Source organism: Balaenoptera ricei, chromosome 3 (assembly GCF_028023285.1).
Source record: "Balaenoptera ricei isolate mBalRic1 chromosome 3, mBalRic1.hap2, whole genome shotgun sequence".
Classification (NCBI taxonomy): Eukaryota; Metazoa; Chordata; class Mammalia; order Artiodactyla; family Balaenopteridae; genus Balaenoptera; species Balaenoptera ricei.
In genome coordinates this window covers 172,811,903-172,824,132 of record NC_082641.1, presented here as the reverse complement: position 1 = coordinate 172,824,132, position 12,230 = coordinate 172,811,903, and the positions used below count along the sequence as shown (strand labels likewise).

The 12,230-nt window shown below is 47.0% G+C and overlaps 1 protein-coding gene across 1 annotated transcript; it reads left to right on the top strand.

Annotated features, from left to right (window-relative positions):
• Nucleotides 1–9,945: 9,945 nt before the first annotated feature.
• Nucleotides 9,946–12,076, top strand: GADD45GIP1 (GADD45G interacting protein 1). Its single transcript, XM_059918258.1, has 2 exons — nucleotides 9,946–10,381; nucleotides 11,708–12,076. The coding sequence occupies exons 1-2, from the start codon at nucleotides 10,032–10,034 to the stop codon at nucleotides 12,024–12,026; spliced, it is 669 nt and encodes a 222-aa protein (XP_059774241.1). The 5' UTR covers nucleotides 9,946–10,031; the 3' UTR covers nucleotides 12,027–12,076.
• Nucleotides 12,077–12,230: the final 154 nt, after the last annotated feature.

Sequence of the window (12,230 nt, the reverse complement as noted above, 5' to 3'; positions counted from 1 at the left end):
AAGATCCTGCAAGCCAAGAGGCGCCGCCAAAAAAAACCAAAAAATAAAACAGAAAAGCTAGTCCCTGCTTGGTAGGGTTGTTCTGAAGACTGGAGATGATTTATGTAAGGAGCTTCAAATAGAGGTTGGTACACAGTAGCACCATGAATAAGCTATGATTAACACTATTGCTGTTGTTTTTTTCTTTGGCATGCATTAGAGGCCAGGAATAATTCTGAGCCCTGGGGATACAGGACGACAACACAGAAAATGGGTCCTCACTGCCACAGACTTTACATTGTAGTGCAGAAAACAGACAACACAAGATAAGATGAATTCAGAGTCTTAAGTGTTACGAAGATACTAAAATGGGATGTGCCTTAGAGGAATCGGGGTGGGGCCTTCTGACCCCAGGGTGGTCGGGGAAGGTCTTCCTGTGGAAGTGACATTTTTGCACAGACCCTAGGTGCTGTGGGAACAGCCCCGTGGGGAGTGCTGTTTGAAGTGCTGGAAGCACATAAACAGCCCCGTCCCAGGATCTGGGGCCCTGGAGGCGCCTGGGGGTTCCAGTCCTGGCCCTGGCACCTGCGCGGCCCCCATCTCACACCCAGGTGAGGAGCTGTAGTCCCCGGGGCCCTGAGATGCTGCAGGGCCGGTCCTTCCCGTGCCCCCCGGAGCTGCGAGTGCGATGGGGTGCGCTTGCCCTCTGGAGGCAACTCTCGGGATTGCACGGCCACCATGCCCTGGACAACTGCCTCCCGGACGTCCCACCTGGAGGTGCGCGGGCACCTCCCACCGACCCCGCTACATCCGAGCCCCTGAGCGTCCCCCAACCTGCCCTTCCGCTGTCCTCTAGACCCAGCTAATGGCAGCTCCGTCCTGCCAGGTGCTGAGGCTCCAAACTTGGCAGCATCTTTAAGCCCCCTCTTTCTCTGACTCCCCCCCTCCCCAATTTGATATGACTGCAAGTCCCTTCCACTGCAGAATCTACCCAGAATCCGCCCAGTTATCACTCCCTCTTCGGTCCCCAACCTGGACATAATCCTCATTATCTCCCCCCTGAACCAGTGCAGTCCCTCCGCCCTGGTACCCCAGCTCCCGCCTCCTCCCTCCCTCAAAGTCTGTTCCTCCGACAGCACCCAGAGGGCTCCTCCGGGAACCACCTCACTCAGATTAACAGCCAAAATTCTCCCTGCAGCCCACCAGGCCCCGCCCCGTTTGCTCCCATCACCACCCCACCCTCATCTCTCCGCACTCTCTCCCCGTTTTCTCACTCCCTCCAGCCACGCGGACTTCTTCGCTATTCCGTAGACTCACCCAGGCATAATCCCATAATCCCACACAGTTGTACGGGGCTGCGACACTCTTGAAGTTTCAACATGGAAAATATAGCTAAGAAAAATGAAGTTAAAACAATTTCACAACAAGGTGCTGAAGTTTTGGGGAAGAGGGATAAGAACTTACAGGTACAATTTAATTGTACTTGCACACTGAAAAGAGCAGCAGGATTCTCCTGTTGGGGAGGGACATTTAAATAGGCAGATGAGATTGGGGAGGGAGGGGGGGGGAGGGGGGAGGGGGGAGGGAGCGGTGTCCCTTTAGAGTTTGAAAATTCAATGCAAAAAAAAAAAAAAAACCTTAAGAAAAAAGCACAAATGGAAGCAAACAATACCTTTGTTCTGCCCCTTGTTTTTTAAGTGATTTGGGGCATTCAAGTAAGTATAGATAAAAATAGATAAAATATATAATAGATATAGATAAATATATAGTAATATATATATAATATAAGTAATATAAATATATAATATAGAGAGATAAATATATAACAAACCCCTCTGTACTCATTACCACAATTAAGAAATAAAAGATCACAGATATGAGAGAAACTGACTCTATACTTGTCCCTAATCCCTGAATTTGCCAATGATAATCCTCAGGCCTGTATTCATAGTTTTACTGTATATGTGTCCATTCAGAAAAGATACATAAAATTGTTTTGTTTAAAACAATATACATGGTATCTGAATGTATATATCCTTTTAACTTTCATCTGTCCTGCCCTTCAGTATTTCACTGCACATATATACACCCCAATTTTTTTCTCCATTATCCAATTTTTTAACCATCACAAACAATCCTGCAAAGAATATTCTGGAACGTAGCTCTTTTTCACCTAGGCTTTTGCACTTACTCTATCTGCGAGAGTTTGCTCCTTATCAGTGGTTCACATTCCTGGCTGCACATTAGAGTCACTTGTAAATGAGGAATCCATGCCCAGAATCTGCTGCAAATCAATCACTACATTGGAATCTCTGGGGATGGGATCCAGGCAGTGGTGTTTTAAAAAAAAGCACCTCAGGGCTGCTGTGAACCCATGGGCTGTGTCGTTATATATAGATCTCAAGCTTGAGCCCACATCAGCATCACCTGGAAGGCTCTCGCCCAGATCTGATTCTGGGATGGAGCCTGAGAACCTGCATTTCTAATAAGTTCCCAGGTGATGCTGCCACTGGCCTGAGGACCACACTTTGAGAACCATGACACAGAGCGCGCCTTTATTCTTTTTCAACGTCTGCATAGTATCCCATCGTATGGATAGTCAGTAATTTCTTTGACAAATCCTCTATTCTTAGACATTTGGGTATTTTTCATCTTTCATTACTACAAAAAAAATTGCCCATTGTAAGTCAACTATATTTCAAGTTAAAAAATTCAATTGCCTACAATGGAATATCATTCAGCTATAAAAAGGAATGAAGTATTATATTAATTTGCTAGGGCTGTCATAACAAAGTACCACAGACTGGGGGTCTTAACCAACAGAAATTTACTTTCTTACAGTTCTGGAGGCTAGAAGTCTGAGATCAAGGCGTCACCACAGTTGGTTTCTTCTGAGGCCTCTCTCCTTAGCTTGTAGATGGCCATCTTCTCCCTGTGTCTTTACACGGTCTTTCCTCTGTGTGTGTCTGTGTCCAAATTTCCTCTTTCATAAAAATACCAGTCATACTGGATTGGGGCCCACCCTAATGACCTCATTTTAACTTGACACTTTTTCTACATATGGTCACGTACTGAGTGTTAGCACTTTAACATATGAATTTTGGGGGGACACAACTCAGTCCATAACAAGTTCTGATACATGTTACAGTATGGATGAACCTCAAAAACATGCTAAGAGAGACTTCCCTGGCGGTCCAGTTGTTAAGACTCTGCTCTCCCAGTGCTGGGGGCATGGGTTCGATCTCTGGTCAGGGAACTAAGATTCACATGCTGCCTGGCACAGTCAAATAAATAAATAAATAAATAAAACCAACTAAGAAAATGAATCCATACACAAGTAGTCACATCGCGTATGATTCCATTTACTTGAAATGTCCAGAATGGGCAAATCCATAGAGACAGAAAGTAAACTAGTGGTTGCCAGGGGCTGGGTGGGGAGGGGGACTAGAGAGTGACTGCTTAATGGGTACAGGTGATGGAAATGTGCAAGAAGTTAAATAGAGGTGGTGGTTGCATAACATTGTGGGTAGACGAAATACCACTGAATCGTTCACTTTACAACGATTATGTTGTGTGACTGTTACCTCAGTTTAAGGCCTGCCCTCAGAAGCCACTTCCCCATGACCATTTGGTACCTGCTGGGTGCAGAGAACCCCAGCCAGCAGCTGAAATTCAACCCAAGCTGGTTTGACATCAGAGTGCCTACTTTTAACCTCTAAGCTCTGGTTCCCAGCTTAAAACTCAGAGTGGTTCCCAAATTTCCTGGTCTGGTAGGAAACTGTAGCTCAGAAGTCCCACACCTGGCTGCCTATCAGCTCCATTCCAGGCACTTTCTTCCTCCTTTGCCTCCCCTATAATTATGTTTGTCTCACCCACAAGACTGTGAGCTGTTTGAGGTCAGGGACTGTCTCTACTTCATTTCCTATCTCTTCAAAGGTCCAAGGAGCCAGGGAGGTGTCCACTGAGTTAAACCTGAATGACAAGAAAGAGCCCACCATGTCTAGATCCTGGAGACAGTTCTAGGCATGGTAACAGCAAAAGTAATGAAAAGGCTCTGAGGTCAGTGCAGGTCAGGGACCGTGTGGCCCCTTCTATCTCCTAATGGGTCTTCCTGCTTCTACATGTTGCCCCACTCAATATCTTTTCTGCTCAGCAGCCAGAGGAGAACTGTAAGTCATATCCATTACTGCCCTGCTCAGAAACCTCCCACGGCTCCCCATTGCCCTTGGAATAAAACCAGAACCCCTCACCATGCCCTATAATTCCTGCATGGCTGGCCCCTGCCTAACACTATTCATTTTACCTCCCCCTTCAATCCTCTTCATTCACTGGACCTCAACCACGCTGGCTATCTGTCCCTCAGCAAACCCTGGGGACAGACTTGTTGAGCACCTCAGGGAAATTTCCCCGTGGGCACATGGGGACACAGACAGGGAGGCTTACTGCAGCATCATTTCTGCAATCAAGAAAAATTGGAGGGAATTCCCTGGTGGCGCAGTGGTTAAGAATGCGCCTGCCAATGCAGGGGACACGGGGTCGAGCCCTGGTCTGGGAAGATCCCACATGCCACGGAGCAACTAAGCCCACGCGCCACAACTACTGAGCCTGCGCTCTAGAGCCCGCGAGCCACAACAACTGAGCCCGCATGCCTAGAGCCTGTGCTCCGCAACAAAAAGAGAAGCCACCGCAATAAGAAGCTCGCGCACCGCAACAAAGAGTAGCCCCCGCTCGTCGCAACTAGAGAAAGCCCGCGCACAGCAACGAAGACCCAACGCAGCCAAAAAATAAATAAATAAATTTAAAAAAGAAAAATTGGAAACAAACATCCATCAAAACAGCCTGACAGAATAATTATAGTTTATTCATACAACAGATAATACTGAGCAGAGGGCTTCCCTGGTGGCGCAGTGGTTGAGAATCTGCCTGCCAATGCAGGGGACACGGGTTCGAGCCCTGGTCTGGGAAGATCCCACATGCCACGGAGCAACTAAGCCCATGAGCCACAACTACTGAGCCTGCGCGTCTGGAGCCTGTGCTCCGCAACAAGAGAGGCCGCGATAGTGAGAGGCCCGCGCACCGCGATGAAGAGTGGCCCCCGCTCACCGCAACTGGAGAAAGCCCTCGCACAGAAACGAAGACCCAACACAGCCAAAAATAAACAAATAAATAAATAAATTTATAAAAAAAAAATACTGAGCAGATATTTTTTCCAACTTTCTTTTAACCGCTGAACGCAGTAAGAAATACACTTTACACTGTAAACCAGAGGTAGCAGATTGTACTTTCCAAAGAGGCCTCAACAATATGTCCTATCCTATATTCTCTACATACAATCCTTTGTATGCGACAGTGACAATGTGACTTTGACAATCCTTTGATTGAGTGACAAGGTCTCTGACCCCTCCCCTTGAACCTAGACAACCTTTGTGACTGGCTTGACCAATAGAATACAGCAGAAATGAGTCATGTGACTTCTGAGATTCAGTCATAAAAATGCCATGCACTTCAGTCTTGTTCACTTGGGATCCAGTTGCCATGTTGTGAGAAAGCTCAAACTGGCCCATGCAGAGAGACCACTGTGTAGCTGTTCCAGCCAATAGCCCAGCTGAGTATCCAGCCAGAATGAACCATAAAACATGAATAAATAAAGATGCTTTCTGATGATTCTAGCCACAGGGTATAAAGTCACTCAGCTTTCAATTCTTCCCACTGGGGCTGCAGATGGCACGGAGCAGAGACAAGCCATGCCCACCATGCCCTGCCCAAGTTCCTCATCTACACAACGAGCGCAATAAAATGGTTGTTTGGGGAAGGTTTATTAGCATCAATCACAATTGTACTACCAGTATATACATACACGTATCTGTGACAGAAATAAAAGCTTTACCAAACAATACTTACCCTTACTACACGTGATGCAGCCTGACATTTTAATTTTATTCTATTTTTTTCATTAATAATAACTGCTATACACCTATGTTCACAGGAGCATTATTCACAGTAGCCAAAAGGTGGATGCAGCCCAAATGTCCATCAGTGGATGAAGGGATAAACAAAATGTGGTAAATACTTATGATGGAATATTATTCAGCCTTAAAAAGGAAGTAAATTCTGACCCATGCTACAATGTGGATGAATTTTGACGACATTATGCTAAGTGAAATAAGCCAGTTACAGAAGGACAAATACTGTATGATTCCACTTGTACAAGGTCCCAAGAGCAGTCAAATTCACAGAGACAGAAATTAGAATTGTTGATTACCAGGGGCTGGGGAGAGGGGATAATGGGGAGTTAGGGTTTAATGGGGACAGATGTCCCCTTCTGTTTGTTTGTTTTTAAGAGTAGACACCTTGGGCTTCCCTGGTGGCGCAGTGCTTGAGAATCTGCCTGCCAATGCAGGGGACATGGGTTCGAGCCCTGGTCTGGGAAGATCCCACATGCCGCGGAGCAACTAGGCCCGTGAGCCACAACTACTGAGACTGCGCATCTGTAGCCTGTGCTCCGCAACAAGAGAGGCCGCGATAGTGAGAGGCCCGCCCACCGCGATGAAGAGTGGCCCCCACTTGCCGCAACTGGAGAAAGCCCTCGCACAGAAACGAAGACCCAACACAGCCATAAATAAATAAATAAATAAATAAATTTTTAAAAAAGAGTAGACACCTTTATTTATTTATTTTGGCTGCGTTGGGTCTTTGTTGCTGTGCACGGGCTTTCTCTAGTTGCAGTGCGTGGGCTTCTCATTGTGGTGGCTTCTCTTGTTGCGGAGCACAGGCTCTAGGCACAGGCTTCAGTAGTTGTGGCGCACGGGCTTAGCTGCTCTGCAGCATGTGGGATCTTCCCGGACCAGAGATCGAACCCGTGTCCCCTGCATTGGCAGGTGGATTCTTAACTGCTGCGCCACCAGGGAAGCCCTAAAAGTAAATAATTTTTAAATTAAAAAAAATGTTTTCTATGAATCATCCTTCCCTTAATTGTAAACCTGGAAATAAATAAATGCTGGTTGGAACCCACTTCACTGACTTCCTCAATCAATAACTGCCCTGTCACCCACACTGTGAAAAACACAGCTACACAGTATGTGTAATAAATCTACATGGATCTGGGACTTCCCTGGTGGTTCAGTGCTTAAAATTTCGCCTGCCGATGCAGGGTACATGGGCTTGAGCCCTGGTCTGGGAGGATCCCACATGCTGCGGAGCAACTAAGCCTGTGCGCCACAACTACTGAGCCTGCGCTCTAGAGCCCACGAGCCACAACTACTGAGCCCGCGTGCCACAACTACTGAAGCCCACCCGCCTAGAGCCCGTGCTCTGCAACAGGAGAGGCCACCGCAGTGAGAAGCCTGCGCACCGCAACTAAGAGTGGCCCCTGCTCGCCGCAGCTAGAGAGGGCCCACGCACAGCAATGAAGACCCAATGCAGCCAAAAATAAATAAATAAATTTATTTAAAAGAAAAAAATCTACATGGATCCACCTGGAGATATCTGGAAACCAAGAAGCTGAGGAAGAAAAGTTGCAAACTAATACATTCAGGATACCATTTATGTAAACTGTTTAAAATATATAGTGATATTGTTTCCACAGACTCCAGATAAGTAGCAAATGCATAAAGACTGGTCCTGGAAGAAAATGCTAATTTCAAAGTAACTGTTACTCCTTAGAAATGGAGGGCGGGGCCGGGGGCGGGGGGGGGGGGGTGGTGAGCATCTGTAGGCAGAGGCCTTACTGTCATTGGAGGCTTTCATAATAGGGCTCAAGTTATATTAAAAGGAATTTTAAAAAAAATCTGAAGCAATCGAGCCAAAGTGAATATTTGTTAAACCTGGGTGATGACACAATGACTGTACTCTTCTGTCCCTGTGAAATAATTCATTAACACTGTTAATAAGAATGTATAAGCAACTCTAGGATACATAAGAAACTAACACAAGTGGGGGTGGAGGGGCTCAGACACGGAAGCAGAGGATGGGAGATGGGTGGGGATAAGACTTCTCACTGAAACCCTTTTTGTTGCTTGTATTTTCATTTCTTAAATTGTGAAATATAATAAAGCTACAAGAAAGTGTGCAGCCCACACATATACAGTTATACACAACTGAAAGAATAATTATAACTCAGGCATCACTGAAGCCCAGATCAAGAAATAACATTGAATAAAGTCCACTTAGAGAAAAGCGAACAGAATGGGAATGCCCAGCTCAATGACCTGTTACAAATCAAACCCCGCCCACCTGCTGCCACGTGACCACCAGCCAGCTGCCTCCACAGCCCGGCGTCCCATCCTGACTTCCAGAATGATCACTGCTTGGCTTTTCTTTATCTTTTACCCCTTAAGGTGTGCATCCACAATGACACTAGGATTGTTCAACTTTATAAAAAACGGACAATTTGTGTAAACTTTCCACAATGAAAAACATTCCTTTATGAAAAGAAATCATTTGGGTCCTGCTTCCTTTGTTGCATAAAATGTCTGTGAGAATCATCCACATTGCTGTGAGCAGCTGTGAATACTCCTGCATTCCTGTGCAGTATTCTGTTGGCTAAAACATCACAATTTAGGGATCCAGTCTACTGCAGATGGACTCAGGTGTGGATTGTTTCTTGAGACTGATATATATGAGATATATGTTACTGCTATGAACACTCTTGTCCAGGCTTCCTTGCTCACTGAGCAAACTGCATTTTTTTTTTTTTTTTTGGCTGCGTAGGGTCTTCGTTGCTGTGAAGATCTAGTTGCGGCGTGCAGGAGCTACTCTTCCTTGCGGTGCGCGGGCTTCTCATTGCGGTGGCTTCTCTTGTTGCAGAGCACAGGCTCTGCACATGCAGGCTTCAGTAGTTGTGGCACGCGGGCTCAGTAGTTGTGGCTCGCGGGCTCTAGAGCGCAGGCTTAGTAGTTGTGGCGCACAGGCTTAGTCGCTCCGCGGCATGTGGAATCTTACCAGACCAGGGCTCAAATCCGTGTCCCCTGCATTGGCAGGCAGATTCTTAACCACAGAGCCACCAGGGAGGTCCCTTTTTTAACCATTTTTAAGTGTACTGTCCAGTGGCATTAAGCACATTCAGTGTTGTGAAACCATCATCACCATCCATCTCCAGAACTTTTTCATCATCCCAAACAGAAACTCTATACCTATTAAGCAATAACTCCCATTCCCAATCTCCCTGCCCCTCCCAACCACCATTCTACTTTCTGTCTCTATGAAGTCCACTACTCTATGCACCTCATGTAAGTGGAATTATACAATCTATGTCCTTTTCTGACTGCTTTATTTCTCTCAGTATTATGTCTTTCAAAGTTCATCCATGCTGTAGCATGGGTCAGAATTTCCTTCCTTTTCAAGGTGGAAATCCTTTTTTAAAAATAGTATTTAATTTCTACACCACGATCAAACGTTTTAAACGTTTTAAAATATAAAAAAATTAAATTAAAAGGCATAAAGTAACTATTTACAATAGAATTTAAAATAAAATTTCTACATAAATATCTTAAACAATAGCTACATTCAAATTTAAATGTTTTAAACAGAAATGTAAATATTTAAGATAAATGTTAAGTAAAGCTTTAAATAATTATTGAAAATTAAAATTTTAACAAAGATACTAAGATCAAATTAAAAAGCATAAAATAAATAATGTTATGAACAATATTTAAATGTTTATAAAATTTAAATGTTTTGAATAGATTTAAAATATTTAAATTAAAATATAAAGTACTACGTAGATTGAACTTAAAATTGAAATGACATTTGAATGTTTAAATATTTAAATGATTTTAAATGTTAAACATTTAAATTTTAACATAGAAAGTAATTGCTATTTTTAAAATATAAAATTAAATTTTAAATACGACTTTAATAAATTAACTGCTACAATAAAATTTAAAATTACACTTGAAGATGTGTGAAAAAAAATATTACTCCCCTCTTATCCTCCCTGCCCGGAACAGAGGCGGTAGGGAAGTTACCGGCCTCCTCCGGGGCTTCAGCAAACCTCACGCGCAGGCAGCGCCTTGGCCAGCCCGGCCAGCGCGCGAGGACCCCGTACGGCCAATATGGCTGCGCCCGTAAGGCAGGCGCGCAGCCTGCTCGGGTTGGCGATGACCCTAGGCCCGGGCTCCCGCGCCTACCGAGCGCCTCCGCCCCCGCGCCGCTCAAAGGGGCCCTGGTGGCCCGACCCGGATGACCCACTGACCCCACCCTGGCAGCTGGGGCCGCGCTACGCAGCTAAGCAGTTCGGGCGGCACGGCGCCGCCTCCGGTGTGGCCGCCGGTTCTCTGTGGCCTTCGCGGAAACAGCTGCACGAGTTGGAGGCTGAGGAGCGCGAATGGTACCCGAGCCTGGCGGCCATGCAGGAGTCGCTGCGGGTGCAGCAGTTGGCCGAGGAGCAGAAGCTACGAGCCAGGTGCGTGCGTGCGGTCGGGCAGGCGCGGGGCTGCGGGCCGCGGGTGAACTGTGTCCCAACAGCAGTACTTAGTCCATCGGGCATTTTATCGCGGGGTTTGCATGCAGTATTTACGTGAATCCTCACCTAGATACAAAACAGACTTCTGAATAACAGTTCATTTAGTCTTTCATCAACAAATCTTTACTGAACGCCTACTGTGTGCAAGGCCTTGTCCCCCCTGCTGAGGATACAGCAGGGAGCAAAAAGATAATTTCAGGTGGTGACAGAGAGCCATTAGGAAGATAAAATTGGGTGGAGAATGCATGCCTGAGGGGGACTTCGGTTTGGTAGGCCTCAGGCCTCTCTGAGAATTTGACGTTTAAATGTTTAAGCAGAAACCTGAATGATCAGTGGTAGTCATGGGAAGCGGGAACAGCTGGTGCAAAGGCCCTGAGGTAGGAATGTGCTTTGAGGAACAGCCTGGACATTAGTGTAGCTGGGGAAGAGTGGGAGGTGATGGGGCATGGAATCAAGGGCAGAGGTCAGACTTGGAGGCAGGTCTGAAGGATTTGGAGTAGAATGGAGGCAAGACCAGGGACATTGATTGTGCCACTTACTGAAGGGAGGGGGCAGCCAAAGGCAGGCAGGTGTGTTCCTGGTGTTTATTGTTCTTGTCCTCACAGCAGCTCTAAGAGGAAGAGGGAACCACCCTTATTTTAGAGGTAGGGCACTGAGGCCTAGGAAGGTGAAGTCACTTGTCCAGTCACTTAGGCAGTGAACGGTGGAGTTAGGATGTGAACACCTCTCTGATAACCCCAGTTATCCCAGCTGGCTAACCCCTGCCATGGGGCTTTCAGTTTCATGTTTCTAATTCTTAAAATGGGACAGCGACTCACACCTACAAACTCACAGGATTGGAGGGAAAGGTCCCATCCATTTCTTGCCTTCACTTCTGTGCCTCGAAGTAGGCCTGGCATGCAGCGGTTGCTCAGTGATGTCTGTAGGACGGAGGAGTGAGCTGTGGGAATAGCTGGCATGACATGCGACATTCAGTAGACAGCTCAGGGAAATGTTGCGTTGACTTGGGGTCTGCTCCTAGGAATTACTGGGGCTTGGTTCTCTCATGCTCAAGGCTACACATGTTGGTTTCTCTCTCCCGCCTCTCTTCACTTGTCAAGAATTTTTCTTCACAGTTTTAATGGCCACCATAAGTCTTCCCAGTCTTTCATCTTGAGACGTGGGGGAGTTGGGAGAGGCAGGATGTGGGCAAAGGCTTGGGGGCGGGGTATGGGTGGATGGGTACTGCTCTGGCTGCCCTCACTGACCACTCTCTTTCCCCTGCAGGGAGCAGCTCATTGAAGAGCGCATGGCCAAGATGCCACAGATGATTGAGACCTGGCAGCGGCAGCAGCAGGAGCGCAGGGAGAAGGAGCGAGCGGACAAGGAGCGGAGGGCTCGGCTGCAGGCTGAGGCCCAGGAGCGCCTGGGATACCACGTGGACCCGAGGAGTGCCCGCTTCCAGGAGCTGCTGCAGGACTTGGAGAAGCAGCATCGCAAGCGCCTCAAAGAGGAGAAACAAAGAAAGAAGAAGGAGGCACGAGCTGCTGCGATGGCCGCTGCTGCAGCCCAGGACCCAGCAGACTCTGCGACACCCAGCTCCTGAGTGGTGTTCTTTCCCAATAAAACCTGCTGCCTGACAGCCCCACCCCTGAAGAGCTCTGCATCCTCTCTTATCACACCCCTCCCTGGGCACCCTGGTTCTTTCCCCAGCACCTGGCGCCAGGGAATCCCCACCCTTCCCTGACTCTGCTCACTTAGGGACTCTAGGCCATGCCGACTAACTCTGGGGCTTCAGGGGGAGTGAAAG